Genomic DNA, 27,116 nt, shown 5'->3' with positions numbered 1-27,116 from the left:
CATTGATACTAGTTAAAAAACGCACTCTACTTTTCATAGAGATAACTCACATATTGAATTAAACATATGGTATACAGTTTCCAGAAAACCTTTATATTAGGTTAATGGGGTCTAAGGGAAAAATTCTCCTAATGCAATTTCGACATTCAGGCATACTGTTTTCCTGAATCGTATTATGAAAGAATCATAACATAATTATGCATGCGCTAGAAGACGAGTTACATAGTGAAAAGTTACACAACAATGCTGTCGACAGATTTTGATATTATTGATTACAAACGATCTATAGTAATGTTATTGAAACTAATTGCAAAGGCGCAATTGTGATCCGTCTCTCGCTTCGGTTTGATGTCGAGTATCAACTATCGCTTAACGCTTTTTAGGCTTAAAGATAGTAATATAGCACTTTAATGAAATTTCCACATAATTTTTTGTCTCGAAAATGTTTGTCACAAAAATTTCATGTAACAGAATAAAAAAGTTATCAAGCTGAATTTGTAACTAAAAGTAAAGTGGTACAGGTATAACCACTACTCTCTGCCCTATTATTTGAATGATATGCGGTGAATAGTAAAATTCCTAGTACGTTAAGAACTACTTAGCGTATCAAAAGAAAAAAAATACATTTCCTTGGCTGACCTTATCGTCCATTATTACATTACATATGTCCATTATTACATTTTTTTTTTTTTAATTTTTGCTGTAATAAATGAGGACACTTATTTTTGATTTCTATGAAATTTTTATTTGCATTTCTTACAAATAATTTTTTTTTTACGTTTTGCTTTTATTTTATTTTAATATTTATTTTTATTTATTTTTTTTTGATTTTTCTTTTTTGCTTCAATTATTATTAATTTGGTATAATAAATAACTTAAATATTAAGCTTAAGCTAAAGAGCTTACCTTAAATATTTTTTTGGGTTTTTGTTTTCTAAAACTGGTTAATTCACTGAACTTAACTTGCTAACATAAAAGTAAAAACAAATAACGTATACATTGTTTTGTTTGCATCTGAATGTGCGTGTTGATCTCAGAATGCTATAAATTCCGGTTCCATTACAACATTCTTTCGGCTGCTCCTGAAGACACAGCTTCCGATTCCACTATAACATTTCTCTCGGTTAAATCTAAAGGTTCAGCTTCTGGTTCCATTGTAACATTTCTATCATATGCGTCTGATGACTTAACTTCCGGAACGCTTATGACATTTCTTGCAGCTGCAACTGCAAACATAGCCTCCGATTTGATTGTAACATTTGCTTTCAATGAAGCAACGGCTATTGTTGAAACACTGTGACGCAGTTTCTTGCACTCGTCGGCGCATTTCGTCGTAATGGATGTTTTCACATCCCTGGCTTTCATGTCTGTCATAAGCAACATAAACTCGATTATATCTTGTACGATCAGCTGATTCAATTGCCCTTTCTCGGGTTTGTTCATATTCAAAAACGCCGGCGAAGGCTTGCCGGTCAATGTATGTGTAGCGAGTGTCTTATGATCGAATATACGACTTAACAGTTTTCGTGTTATTGCCGCGCCTGTGTTGTTCCAATTTAGTTCCAGTAAAAATTGCTTCAGCACTCTGGTGTTATTTGCTCCGATTACTACAAACTCAGTACCATCTACAACTATAGTGCGTTCGTTGAGGCGCTCTCTAATCGCATCCATATCAACTGGTACGATTTCCTTCAYCTTTATTTTCTTTTGTTGTTGCTCTTCGACATTATCACTGCTCTGATTGAATGAAGGTGAACTGCTTTGCGCTGGCAATGCGCGTTTTCCTGCGCAAATCTGTGCAGTTGTTTTTGTAGTTTGTGTTGAACTGCCTTGCTGTGGTTGCGGTTGCAACGGTGTTTCAACTAAGCTATTAAGTGTTTGACTAAGTCCCGGTGTKAGCGTTGTTGCACTAGCACCCGTTGGCATTTCAACTTTTATCGGCGACACCTTCGGGGTCTCCCATTYCAGTAATTTATTAGTTTTCCTTTCATTCGAGGATTTTGTCAAATCGAGTGGCTCACCGGGTGCTAGCTGCTGCGTTTTCGGCTTCATATTTTCTTTAGCTAAACTTTCTAGATTCATGCGTAACTGCCGCACCGCTATAAATTCTTTTTTTAATGAAATTTTGTTAAGCACTTTGCCTCTAAAATCATACATTATATGCGACAATGTATTGGGAAGTTTATTTTTTTCATCTTGAATGTGAGTGGATCGGTTGTGAATGGTTTGGTTGTGAATGTTCTCCCACACTTTTGGGAAGTGTACTGCGTGGTTCCGCATCGAGCTTATTAACAATGGCCGCGTTAGATTCTTAGGAAACTCGGCGTGCTTAAATGTACTACCCATTTTTAAGTCTCTTTCTTAATATTCRTATTTTTGAATTTTAAATATGTTGCTTTATCTTCAAGTAGCTAACCTGTTGAATTAGATAGTAAGAATTGTCTTTTTTAAATCATTTTTGGCTAGTAAACTCACCTTTTATGATTTCGGATGATGTGTGTTCATCGCTTCAAGAAACGAAACTGTCGATCTAGAGCACTGCTGCCGAGGCTTTTAAAGCAAAAAACTCGTATCAAGTGATTGCCACAGGTAGACAATGATCAGTCATTCGTTGATTTATCTTCGCGCTCCCAACAACCTGATCATCCTGAGAGTATAAAACTGCTAAGTTACCAAATTAAATATGTTGCTGTCTCTTTCCGGCTTTGAACGATGTTAGTATATGCAATTTAGCAATAACGGTAAGAAGAGAGAATTTGCACTGATCCTTCGCGAACTATAAAATATGTATGTAATGAGTGTTATTGGGAACTGTCTTGAAAATGTTAAAACACAATTTACATACACAAGTTGTTCTAATATTTTTCTTTTAGAAATATTTTAAGAATTCAGAATATGGAGTTTTATATATTTCATTCACTCATAAGTGGCATTAACCATTTCTGTGTAAGCTTCTAAACAAATTTTTTATTCCGCAAAAGATTTGAAACAGAAAGTAATGTCGAAGAACGTGTCTACTAAATTTGTTGTATTAGAAAATTGAGGAGATCTTCAAATCAGGGAATGGAATTACGTATTGAAATGCCATTAAAGCTTACAAAGCTATGAAAGCTTATAAAAGAATCTTAACCTCACACAAAATATATGTATAATATATTCTGGCTCAAATATGAATATGCAATGGTGTACAAGAGTGAAGGATTGTTTGTTTTTTAAATGAAAACTAAATGCCTATCAAGCTATCTATCCTTGTACTACCTTATCTCTAACATTGTGGCATCCCATTCTACCTTATCGCACTAGCTGACTTCATCTTCCAGATTAGTATAATAATTGAAACTTACAAGAGGATAAATACAAATTCGACGGTATCTAAAAGCGGCATAAACTTGTTTTAACATATCCCCACAGAAAAAAGTCTAACGGTGTGTCATCACACGGACGTGGTGGCCAATCAACCTTCTCACTGAAGTGTTCTCTCAATAAATCATTTGATTGTTGCGATGTTGACGTCTGGTTGCAACCAAATGTCGCCGATAACACGAGCTTCAATTTCAGGCATCAAATAGTTGGTTATCATGGCGCGATAACGGTCGCCATTACCGGTTACGTTCTCAGCGACATCATTTTTAAGCAAATATGGACCGATGATTCCACCGGCCCACAAACCACACCAAATCGTCTTCTTCCTGGATGAAATGGCAGCTCTTGAATATTTTTATGTTGGTCTTGTAGCAATTTTGTTTGTTTAAGTCGAAAATGGGTATCATCGTTGAACAAAAGTTGGCTCGAAAACGTCTGATCTTCCTCGAGCTTTACAAGACCCCATAGAGCGAAGCGAACCATCTAAGGAAGGTCGAGCGATTTTCGTTCTATTTTTTGTACGCTTTCAATTTAAGATCTCAACATAATATTTTCTTCAGTGAGTGCTGGAGGTGGTCTGTTCAGTCGAATATTATACAATAATGAATAGTGAGTCTTCAGATGGGTAATGGTACGAATAGTACGCTCAGTAGGCGAAAGAGCGTGAGACAAAGCGTGAAGTTTCGTAATAAAATAGAAATGCAACAACAGCGAGTAAAAAATTGTCAAAACAGGCATTTTTTTGGAAGCAAAAGGCAAATCGTATTTAAAGAAAATTCCTTAAAAAAGGGAATTTCGATAAAAAAAAAAATATGTTTTCCACAACGTAATTTTATAAACTCTTGACCCTGTCTTTAGACGTGGATTTCGAGCTTTCAAAATTCCTTGAAAGGATGCCCAAAAACGTGTCGTATGAGTTCAAGATACATTTTCTGCTTTGCCAGAAATCATCACTAGTAGCTTAGAACTAACGGTAATATATACCAACTCATTGAAACACCTCTCCACTAATACTAGAAGTGAACATCCCGATTCTCAGACGCAATAAGCTGTGAGTAGAAAAAAAACTCTGGTTCTAGATTACATTGTGTATTAGCGAATATTATCTTCTTAGCTGATAAAATAAAATTTAATGCTCTTCGAATAGAAAATTAAATTTAGAAATTTTTCATATTAGGTGCGATAAAAAAGGCTCATTTATAAATTCTAAGATTTTTTTTATTTTATTTTTTACTAAATCTACAGCTATTTTAGTTATAACTTAAGTCAAATATGTTATGGCTATCGCAAATTGCTTCATTGTTGTATTAAATATTTGTCAATCACATTTATCTTATGGGGGGTTCGGAGGATCGTAGAGAATAATTAGAGTTTTGTAAATTACATTTACGTCATTCCGTCGGCTAACGGCTGCTTTATATTAGTACGCAGCCAGTCAGAGCCTATTGTTTTTATCCTAAAGAAGTTCATCCCAAAATAGCTTACATAATCGATAGTAATATTTTGTTCCAAGAGTCGCATAATTATAACTGATATTTCGTTGAAGAAACGAAATAATGATGCAACAATGGTCTGAAGGCCAACACCTCATTCCCTTTTACGTGCATCTAAAGATGTGCGTGTCGGTTCAAAAATGCCATAGCTTTCATACCACTATTATTTCGGATGAATCAGAATCTGATGAAACTTCCACTGTTTCCAGTTCCATCGTAACATTTCTTTCGCATAAATCTGAAGACGCAGCTTCCGATTCCGTTATAGCATTTCTTTCGTATGAATCTGATGATGTAACTTTCGAAACGCTTATGGCATTTCTTTCAGATGAAACTGCAAACATAGTTTCTGGTTTGCTTGTAACATTTGCTTCCGGTGGAGCAAAAGCTTTTGCTGAAAAACTGCGAACGAACTTTTTAGCCACGTTCACGCACTTATTATTAATGGCTGTTTTCACATCCCTGGCCTTCATACCTTTCAGAAGCATCATAAATTCGATTATGTCTTCTACGATCAATTGATTCAATTGCCTTTTTTCGGGTTGATGCCTATCTAAGAACACCAGCGATGGCTTGCCGGTCAATGTATGCGTAGCAAGGGTTTTATGATCGAAGAGATGACATAGCAATTTTCGTGTTATTGCCACACCTGTGTTGTTCCAATTTAGTTGCAGTAAAAATTCTTTCCACACAACGGTTCCATTTTCACCTATTGTTACAAAATTAATACCATCTTTCTCTACGGTAAACTCGTCGAAGTGCGCTCTGATCAATTTCATATATTCTGAATCGATTTCATTCACCTTTAGTTTCTTTTGTTGTTGTTCATGGACATTATTTCTGCTCTGAATGTATGAAGGCGCATTGATTTGCGCTGCTTGTGCACGCTTTTGTGAGTGATGTGTTGGTGAAACAATGACGATCGCTCTTTGTGCATGCGTTGTTGTAGTTTGTGCGCCAATATCCCGATTTTGTTGTGGCGCAGTCAGTTTACCAATCTTAGATGTGGTAACATCAGTTGGCGTTTTATTTTTTTGTGACGACGCATGTGGTGTCTTCAAACCGTGTAATGGATTACTTTGTCTGGTGGGTGCGGTCTTTATATTTCTCGACAAATCGAGTGCCTTTTCGGTATTCTCACGCCTCATGCTTTCTTGAAGATATTTTCTATAAAGTAACTTTTTGGGGGGCAGTGGCGCTTTAAAGACACTATTTGCTGCCTTATGTTTTTCTGACGAACCTCCTTTATGTGAAGTATTAATAGTCTTTTTGTTTGTTAAAGGTTTCTTTTGATTGTTGACGGCTTCTCCTGTTTGTGAGTTGCAGAGAGTAGTGAGGTTGGTGATCGTGCCAATCGGCAATGATGGCGCCAGATTCTCTTTGTTGTTCAAAGACGCTTGATTATTGTTAGAATTCATGTCAGTATGTGCGTATGTATGTATGTAAAAGGTAAAAAGGTCGAGCTGTCAAAATCTGTAACAGAAAAAAAGGATAGCTGTATCACAAAAAGTAGTTTCATAGGAACTTAAACAAGGAAAAAGCGTTAAATTCGGTTACAATGAGGCTATAACATTGGACCGAGGCTATAGTATTGCATAATTTTTAAGTCAAATTTTTCACAAACTTTTGGAACGTTTCTAAAGCAAATTTGGAAAGCTTCTAAAATATCTATGAAAATAAAAAGTGGGAAAGGATATGTCTATTAAATCGATTACAATAGAAAATTTGAAGATATCTTACTTGAAAGCTTATAACAAAACCCTAATTTCTTTTTTGGTAAGCWATTTTTTATTCGATATATACCAATTGTTGCATAAAGTTCACTCAATCAGTCTGAGCTCCTAACCGTACTTTGAAAATGTTTCTTAAATATGCATATGATTTCATAAAAGTACTGAATTGGGTTTTGAAATACGAATTAAACGTTTCTCAACCTTTTGGGCGATCAGCAGCAATATCAGGCTCTCTAGTTGCCTTATTTGTAGTTGTCTGTGATAAGTAAATTGCATACAATTGCGCATGCGCAAATTCTTTATCACATCAAGCAGCTTACATCTTGCTAAATAATTAAAGTATAGTAAAATCTAAGATATGAATTGCTTCTAAGCTAAGAAAATATATTACAATGGAAAATRCATTCCTCAATCCACAGCAATTAAACACCGTATCCACCGTTATAATCGCTAACAATCAGTTAAACGACAAATGTTTATTTTCGACAACACTTTCGAACATTCAAGTGTTACTTCAAATTAAGATCAACTACCGTAAATAACGAATACAATCAAGCCATAATTTCAACGTGTTATTTTAGTCATTCAAAATACGCACTTTCACTTAGTGGTTCTTCATTTACACGAGCACCGGTGAATACTTAAGTAGGCGTTGCATTTTCATTTCATTTCGTTTCTGGATTGTTATGTGAAATTATTCAAAAGATGCATAAATTTATGAAAATTAGAAATTCACGAGACCCGTGGGAGGCATCACTGTGTATCCTTTGCGTGAATTACCTGCACGATCAAGTATGTTTTTGTCTGATTATGCGCGTAAGCTGACATAAACAGCGCCGCTTTTAGTTCTTAATCTGTCTACTAACCTTTCAGCTTCGCTAGAGTTGCTATTGTTACGAAACAATAGATCATACAAGTCACGTTCTCATTGCAAAGGGGTGTCACTCACTTCCTTTGTTTTTTTCGTTTCTTTGTCCAATAGTTTTCAATACCTAATAAGTGAAAGAGATTAGCCCTCCAATAATATTGTATAGCTGCACATTTTATGAAGGTCGTGGGAGGGTACTTCAATTTTATGAATCCCTTTGCTAAATTCGGTAATCCTTCGACTAATTTGCATCTAAAGCTATTATAACTCAACAAATATGACAGCAAAATTTCCCACAGCTGTAGGAGGAGGTATGTGGAGTATTTGAGTGGAGGTCACCTCTTGACTACTGTACAAAAAATCCTACGTTTTAGAAAATTTTTACTATCAAATTCGGTTTTAGTAAATCAAAATGAGCAAAAAAAAATCTCTAACAACACTGTTGAAAAATTACCACAAACTGGTGTAAACATAGATATGTACAATGTACATTGTACATGCTTATACTTTTCTAGGGGGCAGCCATCGGCATATGATGAGGAAATTGCGTAAATTTTGTTTCAAATTCCTTTTGCGATAACGATTTTCTGTAGTTCTCTAAAAAAGTTRAGCAAAAATGAAGAGATTATCGCCAAAACGAAGACATTTTCGGAATCAAAATACAAATCGTACTATATAGTAAATAAAATATCTGAAGGTTGCTAATTGTATTGAATAAGAAAATCGCATATTTCCAATAAAAATTTTTCTATACCTATGTATCAAAACCCTGTTTGCAAGTTTCCCAAGTAGATTTTATAAATTCCACCTCCTTGTCGCGCTCTATACAGGGCACTGCAGGATAAGGAAGCACTTGTCCAACTTGGACATTGTCTTGTGCGGAAACTGCAAGCTTTGCGACATGGAACATGAAAATGCAGAGCACTAGATTGTAGATTGCCCAGCAATCCATCTTCATGGATATGGATCACCACTTCAGTCACACCTAGCAAGCTCCTGGAATTGTTCAGAGTGCTGGACCTTTTATGACCATATGTAATATAGAAAAGGGCACAACAGAGCATAGGTTGCAGTGCGAAATTCAATTAATTTTAATCTATCTATCTGTTTTTGATATTATACCCAACTGGCGAGAATGCATTGAGAGCAGGGATTCCAAAGTTCTTCGAATTTAGAACTATTACAGAAGAGTCATTACCCCAAAATGGGGTTTACGATCATATATGGGCTATTGGTACTTCTAAAGAAGTGTCATCCTCTCCGCAGTGCTATATTAAACCTCTGGAACAAGTGCAATGGATGATTATGCACGCAATAAAAACTACGTCAATTAAGGCTGTAGAATTATCCTCGATAACCAATGCATGGTTTTGATGGTGAACAGATCCAAAAGCTCGTACTTCTAGAAAAAAGTGAGCTTAGTAACATTGTAGGGGTCATTACAGGGCAACTACCTTTAAGATCCCAAAATCAGAAAATAAAAAAGTGAAGTCGGTGAAATGCGGAACATGATCTATGCGAACGTCCAGCCTTCAACTGTATGAGACGGAAAATATTACATGGTTCTTAATGCTCCAGCTTAAGAGTCATTGGASAACTGAGACTCAGGTTTTTACTAAACCAGCTCAGTTGCTGAATAAGGAATAATTTGGTTACACGGYAGCACAATGGGCCTAAAGATGACAWAAGTGCTTAGCTTTACAATTATATTGGCTTGGAGTTTATTTTGATATTTATTGTAATTATTTTCTTACATAATTWTAATTACCTTAAATCACTAAATATAAATTTCTGTTCAATTTAGAAATCAAAAATTTTTCATATTAGTAAAATTATAATTTCGAAAATAAAAAAAAAATTATAATTTGTCTAAATCTGGTACAACACACAAAATATTCAAAAAAAATATCCCATTTTCTATTTTTGTTTACGTACTCAGATTTCAGTCACTTATAAATGTTAAAAAGACAGTTGATAAAAATATCGTTTGAGTATGTTCTTTATATAAACAAAAAATTGATAAAAAAACACAAATTTTCGTAAATTGAAAGTGTGCCAAAAAGTCAATAAAGAGTTTTGGATTATTTTTTGAGCAAAGAATTTTTAAGTAAATTAAATTTGTGTTAAATGATATGGTTTTAAATTCGCAATGTTATTTTGGAAGCTGAACTACAGCAATAAAAATTTACAAAACCCAGCAAAGAGACACTTTTTCTCTTGCAAAATTTGAAAACAGAATAAACAATGAAAAGCATTTATAGTGAGCAACAACAAAAGCAGCTGACACGAGCCATAGCGATGCGTGCGCTCATGTATGCCAGTGGCGAGAAGTGAGTTGGGAAATGTCGCGCAACATATTGAAAAATTAATCTCACTTAACGCAGCTTATAATTTTAGAGTTTTGGAAAATCTGTTACAAACTAAGCATGATTCTTTCCTCTCGATTTTTTTGACTAGTTCTAACTCACTCTCTGTCTCTCTCGTCCTTTCTGCCTCACAGCTGCTATTGTCCTGTGAAGAAGCCCACCAAATTCATAGTCACATTAAAGCCGGTCGTTAGAACGCCCAACGCCGATCCTTATCTAACTTTTGAAGCGGAAGCCAGTGGCTGCACCTGTAATATGAAAATACCGCGCAAAACTACAACCGCTGAGCAAATTCAAGTACGCAGCAATAACGAGGCATTAAAAGGCAAAACACTATTGAGTAAGTTGTATATAAAAGTGAAAAAGTCTTTTATTCGTCCAAACTWGTCAAATGATTACATAGAGATATTTAACATTTGGCATGTGAAAATATATGACATGGCATAAATTACTTATAATATATGAAGAAAATCAAAAAATCTAAAATGAGCTATAAAAACCTTAAACACTAAATAATACGAGTATATACTATGCACATAAGTAGAGACAAAAACGTAACTTAACGGAAAAAAGCACAAGTTTCAAAATCAGGGAATAGTCTTCACAAATCGTCTCAAAATTCTGTACAGTCTTTGTAACTAAAAAATCTTTGGTAGAAACTTAACTTGGGAAACTAAAAACATACCATTTAGATCACCACAATTCTTACAGAATATATCTTACAGTACTCACTTACTTACATACAACTTCAGATGTTTTATATAATACAGATTTATTTCAGAGCCGCAATTAAAAAAATAATTAACGACTAAAACTATGCGGGAGCTATGATTTTTATAATAAACAAARTTCAGTTAGGTAAGGCAGCATTTTCTGTAAGCGCAATCGCATAAATTTAGACTGCTTAGACCACTAGTCCTAAGTGAGCTGCAAAATTTGGAAAATATTTAATAAGCGCTACACACATCTGCAAAGCTGATAGCTACTTAAATTCAGCGACAAGTCAGTGCACTATTTTCCAAAGCAGACACCTATTGCTGCAATTGCTGGCAGTGGCTTGGGCTGGATTCCCCCAAATGCCTACATTTTTCTGGTGCCGTGCTTAGCTGCATGAAGCGTTGTTCTTATATCATTTATAGTACATCTATCATCATGTTTACCCATTTACGTTAATTTTCTTCCATATTTCTTTTTAAGTTTCCGCTCCTTTATACATTTATGTAGTTGTTTTCTGCGTTTCCTCCTTGATGGTCTCTTTCAAGTTTTGCACTAGCAAGTTCCGCACATTTTTCGCTAATAACCCACTCTACACCGTTTATCATAAGCTGGTTTGAATCGAAGAAACTTATGAGGTCATTCATATATGTACCTCTCTCGAGACGCTAATATATTTTCCTCTGTTAACTTGGCCCACGTTATTAAAAGGCCCAAAATTTCTAGTGCGGACGGGTCTATATCTTGTTTGCTTTGGTGGTATGGTTCTTTTTTTGATTGTGGTGGTTTTGGTGTTTTGTTTCCCTTTGTTCTCATCTTTAAAAAATTTGCCACTTTTAACAGTATTGCGTAACTTGTCTCTTTTCCTGTTCATCCTTCGAAATGTTTTAATATTTTCCATACTCCTTAGCAAGGATCCTTGAACGATTATAGAAATGTTTAGATTTTGGAAAGTGTTTCAAAACTGCRTTTTGCTGGCACTCACCAGCTCGTCACCTGTTTCGTCATCCGATGCACCGGTACAAATGTGCACGTTATCTGTGGCGATACCACGCACCGGTCTTCTTCGAGTATTTGGCTGGTCCGGAACTGTTTCTGTTTCTGTTGCAGTTTCTGTTACAGATTCTTTAACTGGAGTCTTAGGTTTTTTTCTTGCCATTCTAACTTCATCTGCCCTTACTAGTTGATTAAAGTAATCAGCGACTTTGTAGCTTTTAGACATCTTAGCTGYAGGTTCTTTCATTAAAGCATACTCCTCTTTAACTTGACAGATCAAATTATTTAAATTGGTGAGCCTGTCCTCTATTTCCACCATCCTCCTAGACCGAAGYTCACACCATAACCGTAGCGCGTTTTGCCTAAACATATAATACGAGTATGATCTTTATCATGCATTGGCTACAAACATATAATACGAGTATGATCTTTATCATGCATTGGCTACAAAACTTCACAGTTATTTTACCAGACGCGGCAGCGCAAATAATATGCATGTTTGATTGACATTAGATACTGGAAAAAAACAACAATATTATAGCCATTTATCCATTTATACACTTATACCGAGCATACAAATTTAAAACCAAAAAAAAAAAAGTATTTAAGCTATTTTCTGGTATAAGTAATGCCCAATATTGAGCGTGATGTGAATTAATCCATTTGGGTATCTTATGACCTTTGTGGGTGCTAATTTCGAAAACAAAAAGTAAAATGTTGACTCCTTAAACCGCGGTAGCTAAGCTAAAAACTTAACACAAACAGTGCCCTCAAGATTATCATATGGCAATGTCGAAAAATTTTGGAATTCGGACTGTAACTTTTAAAGAACCCATATACCAAATATGTAGAGCTCAGTATACTATATAGCTGATTTTTACCGAACATATCGATCAATCTGTGAGATCTGGTATAAAAAGCTGAGAAAAACGGTTACATAACCATAACATTCGACCTTTCGGTTAACCTTATAGCGCATCTTAAGGTCAACCTCTCAGAAAATTTAATGAAATTCAGAAAGCATCTTTTTTTAATAACAGTATATACTCTTGGCTAAAATCAGCGCAAACTTCTCTTAGTTTTATACACCATAAGGTTTTGCCAACTGCTGCAGTTACATCTCCGGCTTTGATTCTTGCAAGTTTCTACATTTTAAAATGTTCGGTTATATCCGAACATAACTCCTGCTCACTTGTTTTTGTTGGTTTTAAAGCTGTGCGTATATAGTGTAAATAATTTAGATACTTCTAAGCGGCACTTACCAAATTTCACACAATCGAACACGYCTTGAAAATAGCCAGCCTGGTGAAACACAGAAAAACATATATTAGCACTTAAATTGTTCAGACATACAAGCGATATATTTCTGAAGCCGAGTTATAAAGACTTATGCCTAAAGACAAATCTTTTTTAATAATACTTCTTTAATTTTTTCGAAATTGTTTTAAGGTCAAATCGAAATAATATCAAAAGATAATATTTGAATTTTGTCTGATGTCTGAGTCTCTTGATTTGTTWCGGTTAACAAAACTGCTAAAAATGGTTACCAATAATATCGAAATGCAACAAAAAATCAATAATCTGTCTTCGAGTCACTATTCTTCTCACTATTACTCTTCTCGCATACTTTTCGTTCTCTTTTGAAAAAATTTACAAGCAACAACAAAGTTAACGAATTTATTGATACAAGAGTGTACGCGGATAACTCATTAAGTGGTTAAAAGACGGTATGTGGATACCTCATTTACGGGTTACATAAGATTTGTCGAGCAAAACCCGACCTATTTTTAATAATTAAAATAAAAAAATTAAATATTTTATTTAAACTTCTTATTATTACAAAGACACATATTTTACAAATATTTTCTAAAAATTTCGAAGGAAAATATTCAAAATGTGGTCTTTCCCATATCATTGCCGGTAGTCCTTCGTAAAAAACGTGTCTGCGAGTTGACAGCAGAACTTCTTACAGGATCAGCCGAAATTAAAAGCCAAATATATATGTTTTAATTACGAASATAAACTACGTATTGGATGGAGGAKAATACAAAGTAAAAATTGTATTTTTGAAAGACTTGTTATAACAGAATTCAATTTTTAGTGAAAATTGCTCGACATTTTTGTTTTAAGTTTTTGGAGTTGAAGAAAACCATAGTTCAAGACCTTTGTAAACTACATCTCGAAAACTTGTATACARTTTTATTAAGATCGTTTGAGTAGTTCGCGATTAATCTTGAAAATAGGTTTTGAAAACACTATTTCTTGAAAAAGTTTTAAGGGGGTAGTCAACTTTTTAGAGCGATATCTCCAAAACTATTTCCTTGAGCATTGTGCACAATATTCTAGAGATATTATTGAAATAAGACTTTAAAGTCGTAAAACCCGTATAGCCCCTTAAAATGGTAAAAAAAACTATGATTGTATCCAAAATGATGCCAGTTCAAGCTTTGAATAACAAATATGGCTTGTCCGCTCCAACAGTTTTCGAGTARCTTGTAATTCTTAAACTAAGTCAAGCTACATAGTTTCAATCGGTTTCCACTCTGTCCAATTCAAATCTTTATAATCAAAGCAATAAGAAAATTAGCTACTTCATTTTTATGGCAGCACTTTTTGACCGGATTGGCAATGTAGGCTACTCAGGGGCTTTCAAGTTGGAAATGTAACCACTGCAGAAATTTTGACCTACCATACATAGCCATCTGTTGGCAGCTTTCCAAAAAATCACTTCCGACTACAGGGCAACCATTGGGACACATTTTTTAAAGCGTTGATTAACAGGGAGCAAAGAAAAAGGAAAAATCACGTGTACCGAAAATATTCTACAGATTATTCTGAATGATTTTAACTAAGGGACTGAGTCTAAAACCGGTTTCGAGCCAGCGATTTTGAAAGCGAAAATGGACTTCTAAATGAAGTTTTACTAAAATTTTTAAGTAAAAATATTCGCGGTTTCTATTTTATTGTTTTTCACAAAAGCTGATTGTCGATTTTAAATTATTTCTTGAAGATATGTATCGCCTAAAATGGAAAAGTTTACCATACAAGCACTTTAAGCTATATGAGGTGCATCGCCTTGGAAAGAAAAGGGAGCGAGCAAAATTCACCTCATAAACGCATGCAAATGCCCGTCAGTCTAGACCGGACGGTTAATCCGACGTTTTAGAACCAAATTCTGTTCAGCGATGAGGCCCATTTCTGACTTACTCGATATATAAACAAGCAAACTTTGGACGACGAGCAACCTGAAGAGATTCAAAAGCTGTCATGCAAGAAAAAACAACGGTTTGGTGGGCTGGTGGGTCCAATGGTTCATATTTCTTCAAAAATGATGTCGGTGCGAACACAACCGCCAATGGCGACCGTTRTCGCGCCATGATCAAAAGGTCAGTTTTTTATGATKKAAATTAAASTTCTTGATCTCGGCGACATTTGGTCCAGCAAGGCGGCTCTATTGGCCGCGATGGCAGGTCGATTGGCCACCAAGATCGTGTGATATYATGATCGTGAGACTTTTTCATGTGGGTATATGAAAGTCTAGTCTCTAACGGCTCTAAAATTTATAAATAAACATTTTTGCATTTCCAACTCGTTACTATTATAATTAAAATTTCCCTCAATTAGTCTAAACTCATTAAATTGTATTTATAAAATCATAATTTTCAAATAATACTTGCAATATAAATGCTAGTAGTACTAAAAACACAAGAAATATTTTTCTTCATCACACATACACAAATACACAATTTTAGTACAGGTATAAAAACAGCCGTATATTTTCTAGTCTGTACGTACATATGTCAATGTCACACAACAACGCATAKACATGACTCCACGTGTCCTTGAATTCGGCGATCTATTTGAATGGCGGGCGGGTCGGTTTCATACCGGTCGAATGTACGCGAGTTGCCGCCGCGAAAATAATCAATTGTCTTTGGTTTTCACCTTGTTTACTGAATTTCAATAACAAAAGCGCAGGTTAAATCGCGGTATTGAAATATTTTTAGATAGTAGCGAGTTCATCTTCAGCCGAAAACGGCGAAAAGTATCAAAAAACGGTGTAGGTGTTTACAGACATACCTACATGTACCTTCAGATTCAGATGCAATGTTTGCAGACACTTCTGGCGTCGCCAAAGGTATTTGCTTAGTTGAAATAAAACCGTTACTAGCCTCTAATGAAACTGTAAACCTTTACATTTACTGAAGTTTTACCCGGATGTAACGAAATTTCCAAAGGACAATAATACTATTTCTTAAAGATCACGTAGTTATAATACAGTACGATATGCGCGGATATTCCTTATTGAAAGAGAAACCAGTGAGGGGAAAAACAATCAGTTAAGGTAGATGYTTTTGCAGTTGAAGGTTGAAAACACCTTTTAACTAAGATTAGCAAACTTCCCAGGAAAGAGTGTGTACTAAAATTACTAAATTAAAAATATGTAAAATATGTATTAAAATAATGTATACTTTTTTAAATGCTACAAGTATGTACATATCGTTACCTAAAATGCAAAATAACGTAACACCAAAAAAAACGAAATTGTGACACTATTTTTTTGCTTACAATTCACTAGATCATATTACATAATCATATGTTTGTATCAAATATAAGATATATATAGTTAGATATAACCAATATACCATTTATATAACCAAAACTCAAATTTGGTTTCAATATGAGKGATTTCTATTATATCGTTATAGCTATAATTCCAAGGCAATTCGTTATTGAAATTACTACTTCTATTATACCAAATATCACGTTAACAAATATACCTGTATGCATGTGTATGTGAAAAGATTTTGTAATTATATTAAGTACATACAAAGTACAGGCTAAAACTTGCCTCTTAACCTGGAGCAATTAATATCATTCCTAGGTCTAGGTCAATTACAATAGCCGCTTGGCAACTGAATACCAAGATTCATAGTATGCACCAATTGCAGGCACTGTAACAGCAGGATTTTCTTAAATTTTTGAATAGTTGTTTCTGGATTTGTTTTTTTTTTTTTTTTGTTGTTTGTGAAAATGTATTTGGCATATAATATATTTTTGATTGCGGCAATTGCTTTGGTTTTGGCTATTGATCCAAAAATATGTATAAAGGAATGCAKTTAATTGTGACTGAGCGCTGCTTTCTTGTAAGTTGAGAGTTAATAAATATATATATATTTTTTTTGTGTTTTGCAATACAAATGCATTTATTGCACAGTAATCTGGTAATTCTACGATTAATTTCTTAAAAACTTTGAAATCTACTAAATTTTTAAACCAATTTCAAATCTATTAAACATATAAATTTCAATGAATGCCTTTCTTTTCCATTTCCGTATTTTCCACTGTAAGATTTCTTGCAAAAATTTGTACAACAAAATACTTGAAATAGTGCCTTTCAAAAATATAAGCTCAGGCTTACTATTCAATATAGTAAAAGTAGCCATCGGCAAAGCAGATCGTATAAAAGTCAACCAATAGCTACTTAAGAGTATATGTATGTATGTATTAATTGTGCTAGCATAGTGTCATAAATAGCACAGGTCTAAAAAGTAATTTTTTTTTTTTCACTCGAGGTCTTAGCAAATTGTGTTGCTTTCAAGTGTACAGATTACGACCTTATTCATCAAAATTTTGTTTACGCTTCTCTTTTTGAGATTTGATTTCATCAAAGTTATAACTATTTCGGAATGTGTGGCTTGGAAATATTTACTGTGGATAGTCGAAATTTTCCTAGATAACCATAAAGCACCATATAATGAAACAGTTATTCAAAAAATGCTGACAAACTTCAAGATGCTAAGAGTAAATAAGTATTCGCAATCATTTAGATAAATTTTCGGTTAATTTAGATACATAATTATTTWAAGAATCAGAGAGAGCTGTCCAACTAGAATCTAAAAGTGATGCAYGAAAAGTAAGAACTCATAAAAGATGTTTAATAAAGTTCGATATTTGTTTACTGCTAGGAATCCTATTTTTTCAGAACTAAAATGATATTATAAATAAATTATTCATTTAGGCATAAACKAAAGCGAATCTTACAGAACCATTGATGGTATCATGAATTATGAGCACAAATGCATTCAAAAGTTTAATCTAATATGAATGTTAATCTGATCGGAATTTATATATGCATTGTGCAAATAGTCATATTTTTCAAATTTTTGCGGCTAAAAAATTGGAATTGAAGTWGCGTAAAGCAAATTCTGATAAGAAAGCAAGAACGAATATATTAACAAAGTTTTGTACATATTAATATGTCTAGTAGACCTAGTAAAAGGAAATTCAAGTAGAGGTATTTTTTTTTTTTTTTTCAAAAGCCTTTTTTGACAGATCACGCCTTAGTTCAGTATTGTTAAGCATTTTCTCACGGAAAGACTTACGTCTGAACATCGTTTACAAATCGTTCAACTTTATTATGAAAATTCACGTACTTTACGCAACACCATCGTCCATCAAGGGACTCAGCATTCAGTACGGTTTGGTTATGAGTGAAGAAGCTTGCGATTATGTAACAATTCTAAGCTAAAGCTTGTCGGGAGTGTTCGGTGCGCTATTGAAAATTTACAAAGTATTAACTTCTCACAAGGTAGCTTTTTTATTAGAAATACATACATGGTTACCAAAAAAAAAAAAAAAAATAGTTTTAATTATTTCATATTTAAAAGTTGATTCTGAAACCTTATCTTCATGTATGTTGTCATACGTAACTGATATTTTGGAATATGACAGTCCTTGTTTTGACAAGCAAGCGCTATTTATGTTGTTAAGTTGTTAACAGTAACTTAAAATATTCTACTCTGACAAAAAAAATAGAATTAAAAACCGAGCAGTTTCACCACGACAATACAAACGCTCATATATCGACTGAAACAGCTGCATTTTTGAACACTCTAAAAAATTGTTGGAGGAGACTTCCACGGTATAATCTGGAGTTGGCAAGAAATTACTTCGTTTTATTCTCCCACGTTAAAAATAAACTAAAAGATCAATATTTTTCGACTCCTTTAGTGAATGTTGATGTGGCCAAAAGGCRTATTTTTGTAGATATCTAATTGGTTCAAATACGTGCAAAAGTATAGATTTAGTAATGGAGAATATTTTGGAAGACATTAAAGAGATTTTCGTTGATTTTAATTTGTTTTTATTCCTTAAACTCGAAATATAAAACACAAATCTGGTATATGAATGTATTCCAACCAGAATTTCACCACATTTTTATGATCAAATGGTATATGTAACTATTCTTATAGGGGTAACGACACTGCCAATTGCCCGCGCATATTTAGGTTATGTTCTATTGGCTTGGAAAGCAAGTGAGTCAAGCTAAAATTAATACTCTTACCGCTCTTACTATTTTTACAATATTCTCGCCATCGTCGATTAATTTTACGAGCTACCGAAATAAAAGAAAAAAAAAGCAACGAAGACATAGCTGCGGAGTCCATGGCGAACACAAGCTAATAGTTTTGTCAATTCTCACTTTGCATTGGGGCTCCGTTTTATTTTCGTTATATTATTTTTGGAGTTAAATATTTCACTTTTATTCATACATATAACTACAATATATGCAATAATATTTATATAAGCTCCTTGCCGTTTAATTTACCCCGAAAATATAGCGGCAATAATGCAAACATATTGAAATTTACTTACCCTGGAGCACAATTACTGAAAATAAATAATATACAAATATTAAACACTCGTTGACGATAATTACTTATTTTAAGTGCTCTTAAGAAAATATTATTTCAAAAGTAATAACCGAATGCATTGATATTATATATGCCGACTATTTAGTTAATGCGTGTGCGAATATGTCATAGAAATTAAGATAAATTATTAAGAGATAAGAARCTGGAATGAAATTCGCAAAACTATTTGTTTTTGTTATTCCTAAWATGTTTTAGTTTTTTTGTTATTGTTACTTGTGGTGCAGTTGTGAAGAAAAGACAGTGTTATTTTGTTGCTGYTTTTCTTAAACTGTTAAGTGCGAGTGGTTTTAGTGAACTATTTTCCGAAGCTGTGCCAGCAAATTAAGCTGGAGAGAATGAGAGTGATTGGATAATGCTAATGACCGCTACTTTTATTGAAATATAATATAATGGCAAAAACAACTATTTACGAATATTAGACGAAGGTGTCATATGAAAGAAGCTTCTATGAAAAATGCAATGAGAAAAATTGGCCGTAAAAAAAATTTGCTGAAAATTTTGAGGTGAAATGGTCTACCAAAACAACTAGTTATGGCAGTAGTTTGTTTCATATAAAATACAAAGTTGTCTGTCAGGGCTTGGTATCGATTCGCAGATTTTTGACTTATTAGCTATATACGAGGAACCCTTTGTTAGTCAGCATCTCAGAAACTTCATGCTGTAGAGCATTTTGAAAATTGGCAAATCTCGGCTTTTTCGTCCTAGTTCATTTTCGAACGAAACAAGTAAGCTTCACGCCAAGCTACATATATGATCTATGTACACATACATACATATATCTTCTGTGTACATACAAATGTATATATTTTTGAGCGCATCAGAAAAGATGAGAGACAGCAAATCAAATATCTCCTACCTTAAGCGCACCAAGATTTTGTTGCTTTTACATACGTTTGACACCAATGCACAGTTGCACGTCGGCCAAGTCCTACCAGGTAGCACAGCTGTTGTTTTTCACAGCAGGAATACCGCTCATATAGGTGATTAGTATAAAGACAACGAATAGCTGCAAAAGGAATCAGTAGAAAAGACAACGGAAATTAACAAACAACTCAAATTGAAATACAGTCTAATAGACTAACAGTCTAACCAAACCGAACGCAGTGATTTAGTCTAAATTCAAGCGGCTAACTGAACACAGCACACACACTAAACGCGAAATGGAAGCAAAAACACCAAGTAACATTCTAAATACTAGCGATGAACAATATTTAATTGGGCAATCGAGTCCAACGCGTGATGCGGGCCCTTGCCGCTTGTCGTGGTTCCTTGTGCGCAACGATCCACTTTATGTGCCCGACTATGGCGTCTATCGTTTAATACATGGCATGGACTTAATAGATCCCGATTATACCAATGCATATGCGGGTAATATCCTGAGTTATAATATCGGTACAGCAACAATAACCGGCAGAATGTTGGCCGTCGCTGATAATGTGAAGCTCGTGCAACGCGCCTTAAACGATTGGCTAAAGGAAGATCGTAAAAAATATCCAATATTCAAATCGAACATATTCGTACAATATCGTGCGGCTGCCAATCGTTTGGTGCACCGAATACTACATGAGGAACAGGCGGTGCCTTTGTCATCAACTGAGAATCCGCACGTTAGCGATATGGATATATTTGTGCGTGATGGCGAACGGTTGACGCAGGCCAAGATACTGTCACGTAACAGTAACGCCGACGAATTAATAAATGATTTGACTAGGGTGACTAGCAACATAACGGAGAAAATCTCCGGTAGCTTCGCATCGGTATGCGAAAGAAATAAAGCTGAAGTTTCGAATTTTACGAATGCATTTAAATTCAATTCTTCAATTGTTTACAGATTAATCTCGATGTGGACGCCACCACCGTACCGAAAAACAATCCATGGTTGCTAATACAGTTTAGCGTGAGTGTGCGTGATAGCATCTATTCAATTGTACGCTATAATGATACCATTGGATGGGAATATAATGCCTTTCCAGGCTTGCAAACATATCTACTGGTTGGCAAGACACTGTTTCAAGCTTTAATCATACACAAGTCGCACAGTTACAGTGCCGTGGTAGCAGCAATGGATACGATAATGAGTTCGTGTATAGTGTCGATGTACCCGCATTATGACGATCATGAGTATCGTAATCCGGAAATAGAGAAGGTATGTCGTAATTTGAAATGGGAAACCTTTGAAGAACTGCGCGCCCAACTAGCTGAAGTCTTAAAAAGCGCTAATGAGGARACAATATAACGCTTGAGTTTTGCGATGTGAAAGGAGTGAGTAATGTAGAGACAGAGAGGAAGTTAAAAAGCGCGAGAAAGAGAGAGCTTTACGACAGTAGTAAACTTCAAAATGCCACATAGTTGACATTACACATATTTTATATAAATATACAGGATTATTTATTTCAATCTCTTCCCCCTTAAAACACCATTTGTGCCTTATCGCTTGAAGACAGGATCTGTAAACTTTTAGTTTGAACTCGATAGTATTTGTAGCAATATTCCCACAAATATGCCAACCGATAACGCGGCTTCGGGTACTGATGATTAGGTAATCTCTTTGACTTCTTCTTTTCCGCTTTAGAATTTTTTACTTAAATATACTCGCTTRGCTTTAATTTTTTGTTTATTTTGCTAATGCTTGCAACTCTCCGCCCTTTTATACCTTTAGTATGAGGAAGCAGAAAGATATACGAAAGACTGTGTACAAAGCATTGAGATCCACGATGATGACATCATTAATTGTAAAGAAGCAACTGAACTTATAAAATTGGAGGCGTTTACAATCGATCAAATTAGCAATCAGATCGATGCAGCCGAAAAGAAGGCGAAAAGTGTATTGAAAAAATTGCAAGATATAAACCTCCGAAAACGGCTTGAAACAATGTATACATAATTATACAAACATYATGTTTATTGCTTCCTTTAAAAAAAATTTATTGTGTTTCTTTGCCACTACTTAAAAAGTATTATTGTACCATATTTACCTGCATCATTTTTMAATTATATTATATTACATATTTACATATACATATATATATATATATTTATAGTGTATCGAGTACCTATTTGCTCTAATTGCAATTTGAATAAATATTTTTTTTTTCCAAAAACATGATGTTGCTCTTAATTGTGGGGCTCTGGGTTAAGAAAGTATACTGTGGGTTTTTTGCCCAGTAAGACTTTTTAATTTAAATTTCATGCGAAAATTCATTCGTCGCATACTGCATTGACTCTTTATGAGATTTTCGCCAAATTTTCATCCAATATCGTGCCAAAACCACCATATTCGCCTGATTTAGGTCTGTGCGACTATTCCCTGGCCATTACATTGAGGGCATTAAACGGGAATCGCTAAACGCATTCAGGAAACTGACTTTAACAACTGTTTCGAGGATTGAACGAAACGTTGGCACAAGAGTATTGTGGACAAGGATATTTGTTTGAGGGGGACGTCAAGGTCTTACTACTTATTGCTCATTGTAGTACTTTTCTGTTATCATTTCTTATCTAATTAACTAATTATACTTATACTTTTTGAGAGACATTCTATAGTTTAAGCACAAAAATTGGTGTCCCTGCTATGCTGCCTACCGCTTTCTCTATTTGTAGATATATATTTTTTCTATATTCGTCTTTTCGACTGAGTTAATTATTTTTCCAACCGGATTTTAAGGAGTTACATGGGCTTACGGGTTTCAAAAATCAATTTTTTTATTGGCTTATTAAATTCTACATCACCTCTAGAATATTGTCTTAAATTTTTTAGTTAATCCGAGTAATAATTTCGGAGTTACAGCCTTGAGAACTTGTGTGCTCGAGGCCAGCTAGCCTAAGTGCGTTGTCTTTAAAGGCGTTTTTCTCGAAATTGTGGTTTTGAAGTCAGTTGGCCAAGATTTCTCGAGAACTACTCAACCGATCTTCATGAAGTTTTACAGGTCTTTGAGATACAATTGATTGAATGATTTTTTTCGATTACAACTATTAAAAAATCAAAAATAYCGCGAAGTTTTCACAGAAAACTTAATTTTTTTTAAATGTCTACCAAAAATCCAACTTTCTGTTCCTTTTTTTCTTCGTCCAAGCTCTAACTTAAGATTCTAACTAAAATTCATATATTTTTCACTTTAGATGATCCTGTAAGGAGTTATCCTGCCAACGTGGGTGCACATTTTTGCCTTTGACMTAATTTAAAATATTATTTCTTTGTTAATAAAGGTAGAAAAATTTCATTTTCCATATGAGAAAAATATTGTTGAAAAAAGTCGGTTTTTTACCCGTGGAAACAAATGTAACCCCTTGATAACAACTCTAGGGAAACCTACAACGCTAATAATCTACCGACAGATTACCACCCTCCTCGCCGAATTTCATATATGTAAAGAATGTTGAGACTGTTTACCAGGTCTGACTAAAGTCCTATATATTTAAATAGTTGTTAGATATGAAAGATCATAGGCCTGGTTAACTGCCTCAACGGTTTCCAAATAGACAAAAACCAGCTACAAATCAGCCATAGAGCGACATATCGCAGTCCAACAGCTTTTTTCCTAGAATAAGCGACTCACATATTACTCACTTTAAGAGCTAGCTGCCAGACAAACTGAACAATCGGAGTCAAGTTTTTCATTTGCCGAGATATCTTGATAAATTTTGAAATCCGTTCTTGTTCAAAAGCAACTATGTAATTTTCTAGTAAATTTTGCAGATCGAAACACTAGAGCACACAGCTGTCATACAAACTGACCGATCAAAATCAAGTTCTTATTAGAAATATTTTGTATTTGTGAAGGGTATTATAACTATTAGCGAGCGAAGTCGATGTTTTTTCTTATTCGAATGGGAGTTGGTGTCAAAAATTAACAAAATCTGGTGACATTTTTCTGAGATTATCGCTTGGTAACTGTACTCAGTTTTAAAAATGCCGACAACTTAAGGTCGTATGGAAAATTTAAAAAATATAAATCTATAAACCGGCCACTTTTCTTGAAGAAACATACTTCGCTTCTTCACTACTTACATATGAATTCCTTTCTAATATTAATTTCTGCTTTGACACACTTTCAAAATGTAAAAGATTTGAAGCTGACATTTTATAATTTTTCTTAGAAAATGTTTACCAACATAAAAAACATAAAAATAATACTAAAATTGCTCACTTGTGCACTTTTCTACTCTATTTTAGATGCCTTTCGCGTACTGACCAATTCGAAATTCATCACTATCGATCCGAAATATGATTACGGAGACAATGGGCTGCTCTCACCGTCCGGGCAAAAGATACGCCTAAGGGGTGGCGCCTATGAAACACGGACGAATAACGAGAATTGTCAATGTCCCAAAGAGACAGCGCCAATTATAAAACCCGAGAAGTCTCGCCATAAATTTCTACAACCCGGACAAGAGCGAGTAAGGCAGGAGAAGCATACCAAGAGTCCAAAGCCTAAGCCAAGTCAAATATCATTTGTTTGCGAAAGTGGACGCATCTATCGTATACTGCAGCATGGCTGTCATGAAGCAGGCGAAAAGGCAAAGCGAACACCGAAATATCATGTTGTATATCCAGGTGGCGAGAAACTGGAAGAAACGAAGAAGATAACGCAGAAAGAAAGGCAGAAAAAGCCAGAAAGGCTTAAGACGCCAGATAGGTCACGAGAATCCTCAAAGGAGCGTACACAATTGAAACGTGAATTGGAGAGCGCGCCAGTGCAGGAGACCGTAACACCACCCCCAATGACACCGCCACGCAGATGCGCTGAAAAATCGGTGGGTACAAGTGATGCGCCCAGCACAAGCACGCAACAACAAACTATGCTGGATATGATCAGCTGGAATCCGCTAAAGTATTTCGACATTAATTGCGGCGGCGCAGCAAAAACAGATCAAACGGAGATAGAGTCTTGTAAGGAAAAGCCGCCATGTCCACTAAGCATATTTCCATTTCCCACCATCCGAAAGACGGAGAAGCCCATAGAAACGCCAGCTGCACCGACCGAGCCGACTTATGCAGTAAAAGAGGAGCCGTTTTCTTGTCGTGAAAGCGAAGTGGAACGGCCGCCACAACCGCCGGCTGCACCGCCAAAAGCGCCGGATATTAGCAAAGASATTATCACACAGCAATGCAATCGCATTTACAATTTGGAACTACAAGTCAATSAACTGCGCCGTGAACTCGGTCACATGAAGACAGAAATCATACCGCCYGATGAAATGTTGCGTTGCACGGCGCTCGCTACAAAACTACGCGAACTATCCACTTTACTCGCCGAACTGAAGACCCAGCATACAGAAGCGATWGCCGCTGTTTTGTTAGCACAAAAGCAAGCTGCGACGCCAAAGAAAATCGAGTGCACAGCCGTTACGCAAACGCCGCGTCTACCCACACCGCCACCACCACGACCACGCCCAGTAATGAAAGCAGAGACGGTGCAAACCTACTGGAATGCAGAAAGCAAACTCTCCCAAACCAACGCCACGTTCGGCTGGCGACCTTTCATAGACGAAGCAACGCAAAGTTCACCACCATCCACTGTGCCGGTAACACCTAAAAACACCTCGAGCGTGCCGGTTAGCAGTCATGCCAGTTCGGCGGCCAGTACAGGTCTGCCCTGCGGGCATGGCACCGGCGAGCTACCGTTGAAGGAGTCACCCAGCTTCTGTCCTTACTGTCAGTGCAGCGAATACCCACGTTGTGCTTACATCGAACGCAATCTCTATGGCGAAATCATGCGGATCCTGCAACAGCACGCACCCTGCGAGGTATTGCTGTCAGTGCTGTTGCAACCGAATAATATATACCACATAAACATTTCGTTGACCAGCACCGGTGTGCCTTTGGGTTGCATCTACGCCACAGAACGCGCTATTAACGAAGCYGTCGATTCCGATGTCTTCAATCGTTTTCTCACCTTCTTCATCGTGGATGCGCGCATTTCGGTGCAACAGAAGGCTAAAATTCTGGCGCACACCTTTGAGTTCTTCAAAAATTAATGTGATACAAACATACTTATTGCACAAACACACACATACTATATRTAATGTTATTCATTGTGGCGTTGTTAGACTTACTGGCAATTGTGTATTCCGTTACTCGTTTAAAATCCTGTGAAAATGGTGGTGAAATATACTTGTGTATATATTTCTGTATTTAACTGAGTACGTGTGTAGCTTTTCAATGATGGTTTATAGATTTTCGATCTTAAACACAGACATATGTATGTACATAAAACATTTAAGACAAAAACACATCAATTTTCTATTCCATTAAATGGATCGTCGTCGCGGCTCAGTCGTTAACTGTAAACTATTCTTCTTATGTGTGGAATAGCTTCATAATACCTGTGTCTTTGAGTAATAAAAAGTTTCCAAAGTAAAAGCTTTTCCAATAGCAGACTCATTTGGAAGCAGTGATGAGGGCGATTACTCTCTTTTAAGTGTTTTGCGAGAGCGCAAAAGTCGGTGGTACCGTTAGAGACAGAGATCTTTGGCGTATCGTCGTTAAGGCAGTGCACTGAGAACTGGATCATGGTTGGGCCATCATGGGAAAGTTGCAAATGACTTACATTCAGGTATGATTGATTTATTTTASACACTATTTTTTATATGAACTTGTCAACTACTGTATACATTATAGCGGATCGAGGAATATTGTTTTTTTTTGTTTGTTTGATTTTTTTGAACAACTTTAAGAGACTAAGGGTCTCAAACCAAAAAAAATTAAATTAAAGAATTTAATCGGTTGTATGGGAGATACCTGATATAGTTAATAGTCCAATATGACTGAATAGTATATAAAAATGCATCTTCATTTTATTCGAATACCTCAAAAACTGACGAACAAATTTTTATTATTTCAAAAAAAAATGGTTTTAGACCAA

At 35.3% G+C, this 27,116-nt stretch overlaps 3 protein-coding genes across 14 annotated transcripts in view; 2 read left to right on the top strand and 1 right to left on the bottom strand.

The window, feature by feature from the left end:
- LOC108970069 overlaps positions 1–26,301 on the top strand; it is a 176,006-nt gene extending 149,705 nt beyond the window's left edge. For 2 of the 3 annotated variants that reach the window (XM_018935189.1, XM_018935188.1), the window contains exon 5: positions 24,425–26,301. In XM_018935189.1, the coding sequence (XP_018790734.1) occupies positions 24,425–26,229 (1,805 nt within the window). In that variant the 3' untranslated portion in view covers positions 26,230–26,301. Of the gene's footprint in view, positions 1–9,509; positions 9,788–9,957; positions 10,164–24,424 lie in introns of those variants that run through there. The other variant, XM_018935190.1, reaches the window with a different exon arrangement.
- On the bottom strand, positions 825–26,561 carry LOC108970070 (protein insensitive). 8 transcript variants are annotated; one of them, XR_001993454.1, is made up of 6 exons: positions 26,308–26,557; positions 12,796–12,835; positions 12,003–12,049; positions 11,523–11,895; positions 10,810–11,455; positions 10,165–10,750 (listed from the first exon to the last, which is right to left on the bottom strand). XR_001993454.1 is itself a non-coding variant. In XM_018935193.1 (4 exons), exon 4 carries the CDS (start codon positions 2,344–2,346, stop codon positions 1,060–1,062), a length of 1,287 nt encoding a protein of 428 aa, XP_018790738.1. In that variant the 5' UTR covers positions 2,347–2,416; positions 2,476–2,776; positions 19,193–19,207; positions 26,308–26,551; the 3' UTR covers positions 885–1,059. The 8 variants fall into 8 exon arrangements, 5 of the variants coding, with proteins under 5 accessions (XP_018790739.1, XP_018790738.1, XP_018790736.1 ...); XR_001993455.1 differs by lacking the exon at positions 10,165–10,750 and adding an exon at positions 19,193–19,207 and having other exon boundaries at positions 10,836–11,455; XM_018935193.1 differs by lacking the exons at positions 10,165–10,750; positions 10,810–11,455; positions 11,523–11,895; positions 12,003–12,049; positions 12,796–12,835 and adding exons at positions 885–2,416; positions 2,476–2,776; positions 19,193–19,207 and having other exon boundaries at positions 26,308–26,551.
- Positions 20,274–22,264, top strand: LOC108970071. 3 transcript variants are annotated; one of them, XR_001993457.1, is made up of 3 exons: positions 20,274–21,008; positions 21,083–21,790; positions 21,911–21,988. XR_001993457.1 is itself a non-coding variant. In XM_018935198.1 (3 exons), the coding sequence occupies exons 1-2, from the start codon at positions 20,412–20,414 to the stop codon at positions 21,485–21,487; spliced, it is 1,002 nt and encodes a 333-aa protein (XP_018790743.1). In that variant the 5' UTR covers positions 20,274–20,411; the 3' UTR covers positions 21,488–21,513; positions 21,911–21,988. The 3 variants fall into 3 exon arrangements, 2 of the variants coding, with proteins under 2 accessions (XP_018790743.1, XP_018790742.1); XM_018935198.1 differs by having other exon boundaries at positions 21,083–21,513; XM_018935197.1 differs by having other exon boundaries at positions 20,275–21,008; positions 21,083–21,397; positions 21,911–22,264.
- Positions 26,562–27,116: the final 555 nt, after the last annotated feature.

This window comes from Bactrocera latifrons, unplaced genomic scaffold (genome assembly GCF_001853355.1).
Source record: "Bactrocera latifrons isolate USDA-ARS-PBARC rearing strain unplaced genomic scaffold, ASM185335v1 scaffold_28, whole genome shotgun sequence".
Lineage (NCBI taxonomy): Eukaryota > Metazoa > Arthropoda > Insecta > Diptera > Tephritidae > Bactrocera > Bactrocera latifrons.
This window is presented reverse-complemented; position numbering and strand designations above follow the sequence as displayed.